At 41.6% G+C, this 15,624-nt stretch overlaps 1 protein-coding gene across 2 annotated transcripts in view; it reads right to left on the bottom strand.

Annotated features, from left to right (window-relative positions):
• Positions 1 to 15,624, bottom strand: part of rasa4 (RAS p21 protein activator 4) — a 317,606-nt gene that overhangs the window by 106,075 nt on the left and 195,907 nt on the right. For both annotated transcript variants that reach the window (XM_059973035.1, XM_059973036.1), the window contains 3 exons: positions 12,016 to 12,130; positions 4,907 to 5,060; positions 1,853 to 1,917 (listed from right to left, as the gene is read on the bottom strand). In XM_059973035.1, the coding sequence (XP_059829018.1) occupies positions 1,853 to 1,917; positions 4,907 to 5,060; positions 12,016 to 12,130 (334 nt within the window). The remainder of the gene's footprint in view (positions 1 to 1,852; positions 1,918 to 4,906; positions 5,061 to 12,015; positions 12,131 to 15,624) is intronic.

The raw sequence follows: 15,624 nt of genomic DNA, 5'->3' as shown, positions 1-15,624 counted from the left end.
ATTAATGCTCTCTCATTACACAAAATGCGATGTAAAATACGATCTTTCCTAGTTGATGCCTCAAAATATTAATCTCGAAAACCATTCCATGAGCTTGTCCTCACCTTATTCTTTATCTCCACACGGATATGCAAAGATTGTCTCTTTTACATTTTTATTTGCATTTTTCTGTTTTACATTTTATTTTTAAGCTCACATTAATATTTAGTTTAAACAGTGAATGTAAATAGCATCTTTGAGGTAAACAGACAGAGCTGAGGAATCAATGTTATTGCAGGCTCCAGAGAGTATGTGTTCGTCCTTTGATTCAATCTGATTCAAACCCGAGAACTTTAAGTTACAGCATCATTGGTGTGAGTCACTGTGACACTTGCTTTCTCTTCACTGGATCAGCATTAAAGCCCATTAAAGCTTTATTTTGTTACCTTCTTCACTGAAACATTACATCTAATGAAGACCTTAGTCAATAGCCCTGTGAACAATTCAACCTTTGATGCTCTCACCCCGGAGAGACCAAAAACCCGATTTTACAATTCCAAAGATCATGGAATGGCTACAGTATGGAAGGAAGCCACCCGGCCCATCTTGTTCTTGCTCTCTAACAGAACAACACTTTCTCCTGCCCACTGTGCTCTCTACCCTAGATTTTCTTTTTCTTCACCATTGAGGACTTCAATAATCTTGCACTCAAGAACCTCATGGATATAGTATTGAGGGAGTTAATCGTGGAACTACAGTTGGTGTTATAGTGAAGTGTTAAGCACTTAAGCAGAGAATTGTGTACTGTAACAGTTAGGTGCAAAAAGAGGATTTTTCTGTAACCAAAGAAGTTAAGATCACATCTGGAGTATTGTATATAGCTCTGGTCGCCCCACTATAGGAAGGATGTTGAAGCTTTGGAGAGGGTGTGAAGAGGTTTATCAGGATGCTGCCAGATTTAAAGGATGTGTGCTATCACGAGAGGCTGGACAAACTTGGGTTGTTTCCTCTGGAGTGGAGGAAGCTGAGGGGAGATCTGATGGAGGTTTATAAGATTATGAGAGGCATTCTTAGATCAGACAGGGAGAATCTTTTTTCCCCGGGGTAGAAATGTCTAATACTAGAAGGCATGCATGGAAGGTTCAAGGGGGATGTGAAGAAGAAGTTTTTTACTCAGAGAGTGGTGGATGCTTGGAATGTGCTGCCTGGTATGTTGGTAGAGGCAAATACATTAGAGGCTTTTAAGAGACATTTAAATAGGCACATGAATATGAGGCAGATAGAGGGTTATGGACCTTGTGTAGGTAGGAGGGATTAGTTTTTGGGGGGTTTTTGAATTTACCTTTCAGCTGGTTCAGCACAACATTGTGGGCTGAATGGCCTGTTCCTGTGCAGTTATGTTTTATGTTCTATCCTGACCAGAAGCAAATCCACAACTAATATCACAGCAAGAGACGGGCTGAGTTCAACTTCAGGATTGAAAGCGTGAGGTGTTCCTAGTGTTGTCCGTGCAAAGCCGAAACCATTTTGAAGCCCCGCACTCAGTTACACGCTGCAGTTGGACATCCACACCCGACAGCCAATCCCTGCAGCTTGATAGCTGTTGGCAGCAACCTGCACACCTGAGCAGAGACAGGTACGTGGGTAGAGGGAGGGGAAATCCACTCACCTTACTGATATAACACTGATTATCCCAATTATACATCCATCTAGTTGTACCTGAAGTATACTTTATCGGTATCTGACTTTATCTGTACCCGGCTGCATCACCACAGTTTGGGAGGTCCACACAGAAACTATCTACCTCCATCAGCATTAATAATGAAGGTGCTGCTTAATAATAAGTTAGATTTATTTCTGATTTGCTTCTTACCTTTAAAAAGCATTCCATGGATTTGGAAGCTAAAGAATTATTTCGGAACAATGTATTTGGTTCAGCTGAAAAAAGATATGAAAAAACACACAACTTCAGAAGAATCGAAATGATTTGAGCTTTCTCAGTCTGTATTTGAAAGTGTTCCAAATGTCAATAAGGGAAGTACTTCCCAATATTTTAAATTTCAGCAGCTTTTAGGATATATATTTTCCTATTAGTCAAACATATAAATCTGCTTCTGTATGTAGTTTAAGGTAACCATTAATAGCCTACAAATCGCTGTTTTTCTGGCATTAAATATTTTCAATACTTTTGGTACTGTTTGTAAAAATTGCATGAAGAGCTGCGTCCGGTAATCTTGATGTGGCCTCATACAGTGGTGAGCAACACATCATTCTCTGCAACTTTTGCCACCTCCAAAGAGATCCTATTGCCAAACATGTCTTTACAGTCCTACTCCCTCCGCTTTCTGTGATCCCCTTGTCTACTTGTCCCTCTCCATTAGTCTCCCCAGGCACTTATCCCTACAAACGGCCAAAGTGCTACACCTGCCCATTCACCTCCCCCCTCACCCCCATTCAGGGCCCCAAACAGTCCTTCCAGGTGAGGCAACACCTCACCTGTGAACCTGCTGGGGTTGTCTATTGTGTCCGGTGCTCCCGATACAGCATTCTCTCCATTGGTGAGACCCCCTCATAAACTGGGGGACCACCTCGTCAAGTGTCTCTGGTCCATTTGCCAAAAGCCGGACTTCCCGGTAGCCAAACATTTTAATTCCGATTCCCAGTCCTGTTCCAACATATCAGTCCATGGCCTCCTCTTATGCCTTGATGAGGCCACCATCAGAGCAACACCTTACATTCTGTCTCGGTAGCTTCCAACCCGAAGACATGAAAATCGATTTCTCCTTCTGGTAAAAAAAAATTCTCTCCCCCGTCCCCTCTTCTATTCCCCCCTCTGGCCCCTTACCTCTTTTCATCCCTATCGCTTGCCCCTGGGTCCCTTCCTCCTTCCCATTCTCCTATGGTTCATGTTCCTCTCCTATTAGATTTTTTCTTCTCCAGCATTTTATCTTTCCAACTCATTCGGCTTCACCTGTCACTTCATAGCTAGCCTCCTTCCCCTCATGGCACCTTTTTACTCTGTCGTCTTCTCCCTTCTATTCCCATCCTGCAGAAGGGTCTTGGCCCAAAACATCGATTGTTCATTCATTTTCATTGATCCTGCCTGACCTGCTGAGTTCCTCCAGCAATTTGTGTGTGTTGCTTTGGATTTCCAGCATCTGCAGAACTTCTCATGTGTACAAAAAGTCAGTTGTGAGGTTCACCAAGTACTGACGTTGGATTTCCCATCGCCAATTTGAACGCAAGTTCTCCATTTGGCCTCTTGCAGATGCCAGCAGGTAGCCTAGCAGATATCACCTCTGAAATGGACATACCGCAATGCAAGCAACACCCTTGCAGCTAAGGGAAAGTATTACCTCTAAATGTTGCATTGATGGGAGGAGAGGTGGTGGGGGGGGGGGCGTGGAATCGGGAGTGCATAGCGACCTGGACAGAAGGGTGAAGAATGGAGCCTGCAACAGGCATATGTTTCTGTACACAGGGTCCCCAGAGATCCTTCATGCTTACAGCCAGACATTTATGGCAGGACTATAGGGTGTGAAAAACGCAGGAAAATGCCAATGCCTGTTCTGTAGGTCGAAGGAAAAGTAGCTGAATTCTCCTTCTCTTGATTATGGAACATGGGCAACCTCCCTAATGCAGCAGTGAACAGAGAAGTGTGGTGGAGAACAGCAGTCCAGAATGGTCAATTGGATTGGTCCTGCTGACAGGAAGCTGAGAGAGACCACGGTCCACAAGTAATGCAAACACACTCATGAGTCTGCACTGAAGTGGCAGGAGGACACGTGTCTCAGTGGGAACCACAACCATCGGTTGAGTGTTAGCCCTTTAATTCGCAGGTGAAACGAGGTAATTATGAGGCGAGAGAATCAGAGCATCTTGGTATGGGGGTACATTTTGTGCATTACACTACTCTTGAGGTTATTTTGGAGGGTGTTTTGTACTGGAAAAAGTTGCAAGGGAAAACAAAAATCTGGCTGATATTGCTCCACTCCAGGGGCCATGCCAATTTTCACCCCCTCAGGACCTTCAGTGCAGTTGTGCAAAGGAGCTCCTAGGTCACCAGGTTGAACGGTGCAGACTGGCCTGTATATTCTGTCTGCAGTTTACCAGTGATTCTGAGAGTGTCATGCTGTCGTTAAAACTAGGACCAATTGGAAATAAGATAAATTTTAAGTTTATCAGAATGGTAGTGAATTAAGGTGAGGTCTGTGATAGTGTGGGGATAAGGAGAGAGTGACTGGGACTAGTGACGGAGGTACTAGTTGTACGGTGTTTTTGAATGTGTGCTCAGAGAACTTGTAAGTAGGAGAGGAATAAAATCTGGAAACTACTAAAGCAAAGAGAGAAACTTGGAAAGAGGAGACCTAAGATTGGAATGGCTATTATCTGAAATTGCTGAGTCCCGAAGGCTTCAACATTCCATGGTGTGATACTGTTCCTCAAACGCTGAACAGAGTAGGCAGCCAAAGATGAGGAATTCTGAGTAGCAGTGGGAAGGAGAATTACAGCAGACTTTCCTTTTATTCCCTCCAACTCTCTCTGTGATTTAGTACTTGTTTTATCATTTTTCCAGTTCTGTTGACAGATCCTCAACCCCAAACCTTCGCTCTCTTTCTCACTCCACAGATGCTGCCTGACCTGCTGAGTGTCTTCAGCACTTCCTCTTCTCGTTTCGGATTTCTAGCATTCACAGCTTCCCACTATTAACAACGTTGGCGGATAAACTGCCCTATCAGCCATCTTATCAGATCAGATAAATTATACTGTACATAATGTTGTAAACAAATATACTAGATGATCTGTAATTGTAAAAATGCTTTCATGCACAGCCTATAGGAACAGAGTCCATTTTGCAACAACTTTTTAATCACAACTTTTTGAAGCATTTTTATGTATGGAGTTAAAAAAACCCATAATTTCTTACTTGTTCTATCCAGTTCCAACTTAATGACATAGTTTAAGAATTGCTTTGCCAGCCCTTGCCCCAGGAAGAGTTTAACCAGATTGGTTGCAACCTCCTGTCTGTTCTCAGTTGTAGTGAGATCATCAATCAGTTCCAGCAGGTTCCCCTTCTCACCCTGTGAGAATAAAAACGTGGACAGAATTGTCAGTGCCTCAGAATGCAGAGTCCCTATTGCTCGGGTAACCCAGAGTTGCTTGTTATATTAAAAATGGCTCTAGAGGCAAGCAAATAAAGTGAGATGAAAAACTAGATTAACAAATTAGGAGAAAGTTGGAAAAACCTTTGCTCTGAAAGGTTAGGTGGACCATGCCTTTGTAGAGTAAGCTTCATGGAATGAGTGACTTGGTTAAACTGCGCTTGGAGTTTTATTTATAATTCTGGTTACCATGGAAGCATGTGGTAGCAATAGGGAGGGTGCAGAAAAATTCCATCAGGGTGTTGCCGAGCATGGAGAACTGTGGTTATCAGAAGAGACTGGTTAGGTTTGGGTTATTCTCACTAGAACGTAGAAGGCTTGGGGTAACCTCACAGAGGTTTATAAAATTGTGAGCAGCATAAAGGTGATTGATCACCAGATTCTTTCTCCCAGGATATGGGACACTAGAATCAGAGGCCACAAGTTTGAGGTTATGAGGGAAAAGGGCAGTATGTATTTTTTCACATGTAAGTATGATAATAGTTGAGGTCGCTCAGACAGAGGAAGTACGTGTTTTTTTTAATGCCTCCACATTAAGTCTGTCTTCTTAGAAAAGTGCTATCCATTCAGAAAAATCATGCTCCAAATTCCTTTACATCTGGGTTCTGCCATGATATACTGCAATGACACAGTGCAACTGGATTATCAAACATTTCTGGAGAGCCAGAGTCTGTGTGATACCCTCAGCCAGTAGTCTGCCTTCTCCTACTTCAGGGGCCCTCTCTACCAATCCTGCCTCACTCTCTGTTAGTGGGCAGTGAGAGTGACCCCAATTAGTGGCACTCTCTTCAATTAAAAAAAAAGGCATTTGATAAAGATAAATCCTCTCTTTTCAAACTCCTTGGTTCCATTCTCTTTTAAGATCATGGGATTCACACGAGCTGCCAATTTAATTGTCAGAACTAAACACATAATTGGCATTGTTCCACAGATACAGCAGCAGGTATGCTGTGTTAACTATATTCTCTTTATTCTTGTATGGAGGTCTGTTTCAATTCTCCTCTTTGTACTTCTTGTGCCTTCTTTCCTCTGCCATGGTTGGTGCTTCTGTAGCTGGGACTGGGAGATTTGAGATTGTGGGCTGCTGCCTACGTATGACTTAATATTTGTCTCGCCAGCTCCCACTGCTTCCTCCTGATCCCCCAGTTGTTTCTGGGATCTACTCATGGGATAGGGACATTACGTGGGAATGCATATCATTGAAGTACACACAACATTACTGCATAAACTTTAATCACTGATATTTAACGTCACTTTGAATGCCCTTTTCTCCCCAAATAAAATAAATTCTGCTGAAGTAAATAAAAGAGTGTATTCTGTTCTGGGACCTGGGTGATAATCAAATTTGTTTTTATGGATTATAGAGTCATCTGTATCTATGGAATAAATTACAGCCTCATTACTCAGTCCTGCATCATCCTTAATTCTGTAAAAAACTTTGTACTTAGATATAAGTGTATTACGGAGGCACCCCATGGAGACACAGACTCCATTCATCAGTGAGAGAGACTTAAACAGACTGCATAATTTAAAGGAACTTCCCTTTTACACAGAATACATTACCATTTAATAAGCATGCAGGCTTCTTCAAAGACTAACAGAAATACAGACGGGAATCATTTACTTCGACAACAGTTCACCGGTGTGCATGCTGTTATTGCTCACTTAAATACTGCCTTAATCAACTCTTCAATTATGCAGGAATATATTTATAGTAAAAACTTGACATCAGCTTTCCGTAGCTGAAGAAGGTGGCTCACCATTACCAGGAGAGCGTAGCCTATCTTTTGCTCATGATGCAGGTGGATGCCATTCAGTTCATGATGTCTATGATGGCTCTCAAAGTAATTCCATCTGTCCCACTTCCCCTGCTCTCTCTCATTCACATGCCAACAACTCCTCTCCAGCCATCCAGCTACACTTAGGCTAATACTTCACACCTCTCATAACTCATGTTTCTTAGCCTCCTGGAAAATTTAATTCAGCAAAGGAATTGCAAATGCCATCTGGAAGAAATCTAATCTACAATGATCATTTATATCATTATTCATCTGCATCACACATCTATTTAGAAAATCTGTCTGCTAGTTCTGATCCATATTACAGTTCGGTGACTTCAGTCCAGAGACATTGATGAATGTGACAGAGATTGATTCTTCCATTTCCTGGAGAATTGAAAACCAGCTCTTGCCCCCTCATCTGAAGGTGAAGAGGAAGAAAAATTAGGATTGAGATCAGATGACAAGTTATCATTGCAGAGGAGTTCAGTCTTCATACCTCACTGAACTGAGGCCGTGGAGGTTCAGTGGCTGAATATAAAAGGCTGAGGCTGCTGAAAATTTGGACGCAATGTGAATCAAAGGATTTGGAAACTGAAAAAAAAATGTGGACCAGGTAGAAGATTAACCTTGCCTTATTCGATGTTGGAGCATGATGGAGGGGTGTGAATGGCCTGCTGCAGCTTATATTGCTTACATTTTAAGTTTATATGGAAGACATTAGTCAACTGTTTTCTTTATTGGGACAATTCACTTGTTATAACCTACAAAGCCAATTACAGTAGGGAAAGACTTGGGTTTGAGTCCCCGACAAGTCTCTGAATACATGGCGCTCACCTACAGAGTAGTCTGAAGCAATGAAGCCACAAAATGACCAGAGTAAAATCCCAGCACTATGAAAGTCCTATCCATTTGTTCAGGGGGAGAAAGTGGCTTTGAGGGGCCAACTGAGGAACAGTGTTCAACCCAACCCTGCATTTAACCTACAACACTGAAAATTAAATCACTCACCATTCCTCTCATTTACTTCCTACACTGACTTGTTATGGACAGATTAATTGTCACATTGGGTTAACTCTATAGTGACCATCAGCTTTGACGTACCTTGGACTAGCTGCAGACCCAATCATATGCTTTAGAATAGTGTGCAATAAAGTAATGATGGGCAATTGTTTAAGTCAGATGGACAGATGTGCTTCTGAAATAAAGTTAAAGCTTGTCCCTCACCATAAAGCATCCACAAGTGGTCTATCTCTTCTACAATTACTCTCAGGCACTGAGGCCAGTTCTAGGGTGATAACTGAGGTCTTCCTGGTCATAATCTGATCTTCTGGTAGCCGTCCAATATTTCTCCATGACCACCAGCTATAAAATTACTGACCTAATTTTAATCTGTCACATCCTTGCCAGAAGGGTTTAGTAGCCATTATTTATAATATGATCATGAAAATACAGCCAGGAGTATCAGAAAAAATTAAGAAGGAATGGGAAAAAGAACTTCACTGTCTTAAACCCATTGAGCAGTGGGAGAAAATTTTACAATTAGTCAATTCTTCTTCTATTTGTGCTAAACATGCCCTAATACAATTTAAGGTTGTACATAGGGCTCACATGTCCAAGGATAAACTTGCTCGATTTTATTCTTATGTTAATCCAAGCTGTGACAGATGTCATTCTGAAGTCGCTTCATTGACCCACATGTTTTGGTCTTGCCCCTGTTTGCAAAATTATTGGAAAGATATTTTCGGTATTATTTCAACAGTTCTGAATATCAAATTGCAACTGCATCCTACTACTGCAATTTTCGGTTTACCAATGGTGGATAATAGTCGTTTATTCCCCTCAGCTCGGCGGATGATTGCATTTGTTACATTAATGGCTGGAAGATCTATCCTATTGAACTGGAAAGAAATTAATCCTCCAACTATATTTCAGTGGTTTTCTCAAACTATTTCTTGTTTGAGTAGAAAAAATTAGAAGTGTTGTCTTTGACCCTTCAGTTAAATTTGAAGAAACTTGGAGACCACTTATTCAACATTTTCATATGAGCTAAACTGACTTTTCCTAAACCTTACTTTTATTATCCTTAATTATTTGGATGGAGGTGAGGAGTTATTGACACTACTCTGTATATTTGATATAATGCAATGGCCCATGTTGGTAAGGTTTTTTTTTCATTTTTTTTGGGGGGGGTTTCTTATTTACTCCACTTTTTGTAACTACTATGAGTTTGGGAGGTTATTATATATGGATTATCATCTATTAGTATTTATACCTTAACCTATTAATTATGTACTCTCAAGCTCTTTGTATTCATGTATCATTTATGTTTGTTTAAAATTAATAAAAATATTAAAAAAAAAATCTGTCACATTGTACCACTAAATTGCCACAGTGGGTATCCACACAAGGATCTAGACTGCAGCTGATCAACAATCAGCCTCTCCTGCAGCAGAAATGGCGAGACACACAAAGGAATTTTATCCAACTAACCTGACAAGCAAGAATGAGTGAAGGTTGGTGTTTAAGATTGAAACAATTTAAAAACAAGTATGGTACCGTACATCTAATAGCATGTAATCTAGTAGCATGTAATTCCTTGCTAGCATGCTTATAATGGTGGGTAGCATGGTGTACTTGTCTCAATTTAATACATAAATCACACTATAGTTGCTAATCTTATTTAACTTTAATCTGGGGATAAAACATGTGTTGAAATCTCCCTGGTGGTTATAAGAATGACCATGGCTCTGGGAATTCACACACCAAATTTGGAGTCCCTCTCCTCCTTTTGATCCTTCTGTCACTGTCCCCTAGTGCCAGGCAAGGTAAACCCAACATAAGGGGCAATATTAAGGTGTTAGCATATCCAAAAGTGGATAATTTGCCAGCCTGGATGAAATACATAGCAGACTCTTACAAGACGAATGAGAAGAAACTATAGAAGTTGTGATGATCATTTTTTCCATTAATCCAGGAAACTGAAGCATTGATTAAAAAGAGAGGGAGGGATAAAATGGGTAATTAAAAGCAAGGGGCAAATAGTTGAAATTAATTCGGAAGTACAGGAAAATCCCTTCATTTACAAAGGTGCATATTAATCAAGTGTAATTAGTATGGTTTGTTAGGGAAAGGTCTTGTCTGACTTACTTGACTGATTTTTTTAAAATGTGGAAATAACAAGGTAGATGAAGGCAGGTGATGCATTAGAATGTAGTCTAAATGCATTTCAGCACGGCTTTTCCCAAAGTCCTGCAGAGCAGACAGGTCAAGTAAGTAAAGAGGCATGGGAACCAAGAGAGAGGGACAAAACTTGCTCAGCACCAGGAAACAAAGTTCAATGATTTATGACTGGTAAGGTGCTACTGGTGAGTTCTCAGAAGACTCAGTCCTTTTACTTTGTTGTATATATTAATCGGTACAAACATCTCCAGGTTGATAAGGAATATGAAAGCTTTAGAGTGTAGGAAAGCATTGGGTGGCTGGTCAACTGAGTGGAAAAATAGAAAATGGAATTCAATCCAGATTACTGTGAGGAACTGTATCTCTGACGGTGGTGTCCGAAAAGAGGATGCTGTCCAAGTTGCATGCCATCTTGGACAATGTCTCCCATCCACTCCATAATGTACTGGTTAGACACAGGAGTACGTTCAGCCAGAGACTCATTCCACAGAGATGTAACACTGAGCATCATAGGAAGTCATTTCTGCCTGTGGCCATCGAACTTTACAACTCCTCCCTTGGAGTGTCAGACACCCTGAGCCAATAGGCTGGTCCTGGACTTATTTCCACTTGGCATAATTTCCCTATTATTATTTAATTATTTATGGTTTTATATTGCTATATTTCTTCACTATTCTTGGTTGGTGCGACTGTAACAAAACCCAGTTTCCCTTGGGATCAATAAGGTATGTCTGTCTGTCTGTCTGTCGAAGAAGCACAAAAAGGATTGGCTATTTACAATAAATAATAGGATGCTGAGAGGTGTAGAGGCATGTATAAGATGACAAAAGGCAAAAAAAAATTTGAGTGAATAGATAGAGTTCATTTCGTGACCTGCACGTTCAAAATGTGCCAAGTGGCCTCCTGCGGTGCCATACGCATTTAAAGTATCAGTGATTTGACAATGAGTCAATTAAAGGTTCAAAATTTTGATGGTAGGAGTAGTTGGAGTTTTAGTTAAAGTTGGAGTTTGCAGACTGATGAGACTCACAGTTGGCCAAATACCAACGTTCCCAAGTATGGAACCCCATCAGTAAAGGGAGGTGGGAACATCTACATCCAGAGCTGAGTACTTGCAGCAAGGAAGAGCATGAGTCCTTCATCAAAGGCTTCAGTCACACTCTCAGTTGACGTTTAGTGGACACTATTATTCCAAACTATACCTATGATCTTTCTCTCCATCTGCATTTCAGGTCCAACCATCTACATCCCACAATTTCCCATCACCTTTGGCTTTTCCTGACTGCTGGTCCAAAACACAGCAGATGAGCAGAACTTTCACCACCTGTCTGTGAGCTAGCCAATAAATCCTTGGAATGGTTTGGCAAAGCAATAGATGCAGACAATAGCAATGGGATGTGCTTAAACTTTGGAAGACTTCTAACAATGGAGGATGTCCCACTCTGTAGGTTATTCATCTCACCCTAGCCTCTGTGTAAAAATCAAAGTCTTACAGATGTTTCCAAACGCAGGGAGAATGGGAAGGCTCAGGAACAGTGCTATTCCCTAGGTGAATAGGGAGCCTGGAGGATGGTCCCAGCTCAAGATGTTTTCCAGTGAACCCACTGAGTTCAAAGGGAGCAGGAAATATCCAATCTCAGGAGGCACCAAGAAGGTCACAACCACCGGGTAAATAGAAAGGTGAAACATTAGACAGGGACTGGTCCTTAAAACTACCGGGATGGCGGGTCTGACTAGAGGTGAGGCATTAGAAGGAAGCAGAACAACCCTTGACACAATGAGACAATGAGACAAACTGATCGCAGTGCATGGGGCTGCTATCTGGTGCTTCCCCTTAACTGGTCATAGATAACAACTGCAGAAGAACCCCACGAGGAGTGATGAATGAGGACGGAACAAAGGACGCCACTCACACTGTTGGCTGTAACGGACTGCAGCAGTAGCTCAGTGAGGGGCTGGTAGTAGTTGGAAGGAAGGACGCTCTCATCCCGCAGACGCAGCTGTAGACGCAGTGAACCTAGGTTTCCCCTGAAAAACACACGTGCGTTAGATTGCAGTAACATGGTACGAGACGCTGTACTTCTGAGTGGTGAATAGTACATCAGTCATAGCTTAGGCTGCAAGATTGGAGGGGCTGAAGCAACTGACAGGGTTCTTCTTGATCCCTGGATACTGATGAATCAATAATTGATCTCTGGCAATTTACAATATACTCAGATAGTATGGTACCCTGACTACAGTCAGATAATAAATTTTCCACTGAGTCCAACGGGAGCAGAAAAAGCCCAAGCATTCTGGACCCCGCTCACATTCTGGACCAATTGGTGATCTGAATCAGGATTCCCAAACTGACTGAAGATTTATTGTGTTTAAGAAACAATCAAATGAGTGTGATTCTTGTCATGTGGTGAGTTCATTTGGATACAATAAAACATATTGCAGCCTATCAGGTTTAGTCAGCAGTGCATAAGGATTTAAATTTGACAACATAGAATCGTGTACTCCCCTTAATATACTAAATGCTTACAAGGGGTATACATGAATTTGCTCTTGCCTTCTCCCCTCCCCACAAGCCCCTGCGATCAGCTGCTTTTTATTACTCTTCTTTCTCAAGTTTTCATTATTATACAACACACGTCACCTGATCTTAATGCCTACAATCAGCCCACATTTATACATCTGTCTCAATTTGTTCAAATACTTATGCTTGGCTTCATACTAATAGTGAAAATCAGTTATTAAAAACTTTGGCTAACAATCCCCTCCATTATGCAAAACATTTCCTGAAAAACTTGAAAATCTCCATCCAGAACTTTTTTTCTGTAGTGAAAATTTTCACATTTTAAATTATGTTTTAGGCACAAAAACAAACAGTTTCTAATAATATTGGCTCATAAATTATCCTTCAGAATTTCATTAAAACTTTTATTTCGAGGTCACAGAGTTTTCAGAGAGGTTGGGTCTGGATGAACCTTTGGTGAGTTATGACATAGTAAACTTGGTGGAGTAGGGTCAGGTTGAGAGCCAAAGGAAGTGATTGGGAACACTGGTATTGCAAAGTGTTCAACCGCCAAGCACGAAGACTGCCTCAGCCATAAGGCATCAGGGAGTGAGAGATAATGGATTAGGAGGAAACCTGATTGGGAGAATATGAAGAATACGATTGCTAGGAAGTATCCTATACTTAGGGTACATAGCAAAATATTAACTTCAGAAACCAATCTTTAGACTTGAAACTGTGGAATGGTAGATTAAATTTAAAATACAGACCTGGTCAATAGGTTCAAAGAGCTGTGAACAGCAGTTAATTGAAAAACCAGACAATGCTGATTAACATTCATTTTGGGTGTCTGGAGTGTGGGTGCAAAGAAGGAGGTGTGAAAATTATATGTAATTCAAAGGAAGCACTGTAGATACATTGTAAATATAGAATTGCCCTTTGATCTTTAGCATATAAAAAGCCATGTAATATTGGGTCAAACAGGCCTCTTCTCATTTTGTTGTATAAAAGGTTACTTCTTTACCTACCAGCTGCGTCTCTCCACTAACTTTATTCACATTATACCAATGATTGGTTAGAGGATAGGGATGACAGGTCAGGTGGGAAACAAGAGCATGATGGGGAGGGGTTGGGGTTAGTGTTAGGGGGTGAGATTGGAGCAAGAGCAAGAAGATCAAAGGTTCTAGAGTTGGGATTGGTGGGGTGGGGGCGTGATAAGGAATGATCATGGTTTGTGAGGGTGGAAGTTGGACAGGGTCAAGGGGTAGGGGTAGGATATAGTTGGGTTAACAAATGGCAGGCATGTCAAGGAGAGACCAGGGAATGGATGAGTTGGGGGAAATCAGGTCAAAGCTGGATAAGAGTCTGCTGAGAATAGCTGTGGGCAGTGAAGAGGTCTTGTTGGTTCGTAGCTTTTGTTTCTGGGGTACAGAGTTCTGATGTAAAATCAGTGATGGGAAGCCCCTTAAACTACTGGATCCAGTCCATCGTGTCTCTTTCTTTCAGCAAGAATTACTCAACTGCAGTAAATACAATCGCACCCTGCAGGCCATTGCATTCTGCAACATCAGCTCTCATTATCCTGTTGAATTACTGGCAGACGACAGATCAATAACGACCCTTGGAGTGTGCTTCCCTTCAAATCAGAGGTGGAGGGAGCTTCCACTTTTGGAAACTTTAACCTCCTTTCAGCCCCCATCCATTCTATCCTGGGCACTCTGCAGGGAGTTGAAATTACACATGTTTATTGAATATGGATTGTGGAAACTGAGCATGTGCATGGATACTGACTAATTATCTCAGTCATGTTGTGTTGTTCTTGCAAAAGCTCCAAGTTAATTAACCGTAACTGTGAAGTAGAATTGCTAATTGTTAGTGCATATTTTGTGGCAAAAGAAGAAAGGAGGAGTGAAACAGTTTGGGTGTGAGGGTTTGAAGTGAAGCATCTACTTGAAGGAAACAAGTATGAGTTGCTAACTTTATTTATTTATTTTATTGAGGTACATTGCAGAAAAGACCCTCCTGGTCCTTCGAGCCATGTCACCTAGCAAGGTCCCTAATCGCGGGACAATTTACAATGACCAATCAGTACATCTTTGGACTAAGGGAGGAAACCGGAGCACCAGGAGGAAACCCATGTGGTAATGGGGAAAACGTACAAACTCCTTGCGTGTGGCTTTATCAATTTATCAATTCTGGGTGCACATACAGGATCTGCTGCTGGGAGGTTTTCAACAACACTTACTTTGCCTGTCCAGAACTTGCTGGTGTCCCTCTGCAAGTAGCTGGCAGCAACCAATGCAGACAAGCACATGCCTAAGGCTGCTGAGGGAAACCTTGAAGGGGCAATATGGAAGGACACTGCTGAGAGCCCTTGCACTATTGCACACTGCACAGCTACAGCCTGGGTAAAACAAACTCTCACACTGGTGGAATTTATGTGAAAGAAGAAATTATGTTCAGCTCATGTAATGTTCGCAAATGGATAGTGCTGTGGGATACCAGGGTGCATAAGAGTTGAGTTATTTGCCTCAGTACTAGAGGGTTCGAGGGAGGTGCTGGTTCGAGGGAGACCCAGGCATCATCATGGAAGGAATTCGGCCGATGTTCTGATAACATTGGTAGGAGGCTGCCTGCAGACAGCGAATAGGAAAGGAACTGATCCTTGGGGTGACACCAGCAAGTGAGGTCATCAGAAATTTACCAATATGACTTGAACAGTTTGTGAACTGAGTGTTCCAACAACTCCAAGTAAATTTTCAAAGAAGTTGTCAACAAAAGTATTTGCAAGGACAAGGGTGATTTTCATGCAGGAGTACACTTAGGGAGCCCTGCAATGAAACCAAATGTCCTGCAGAAGTCACATTTATCAAAAATGTAAGATTTCCCACTTCACCTGTAGACCGTTTCTTAATTTCTGCAATTTAGCTATGAACATCAAAAAGTGAAATTTGTGTGTGTGCACTTGTGTGTGTCTGAATGTGTGCATGTGTTTGAATGTGTGTGTTGTAGTGTATTTAAT

The sequence above is a fragment of the Hypanus sabinus genome, chromosome 6 (genome assembly GCF_030144855.1).
Source record: "Hypanus sabinus isolate sHypSab1 chromosome 6, sHypSab1.hap1, whole genome shotgun sequence".
NCBI lineage: Eukaryota > Metazoa > Chordata > Chondrichthyes > Myliobatiformes > Dasyatidae > Hypanus > Hypanus sabinus.
The sequence above is the reverse complement of the archived record's forward strand: the minus strand, read 5'-3'. Positions and strand labels throughout refer to the sequence as shown.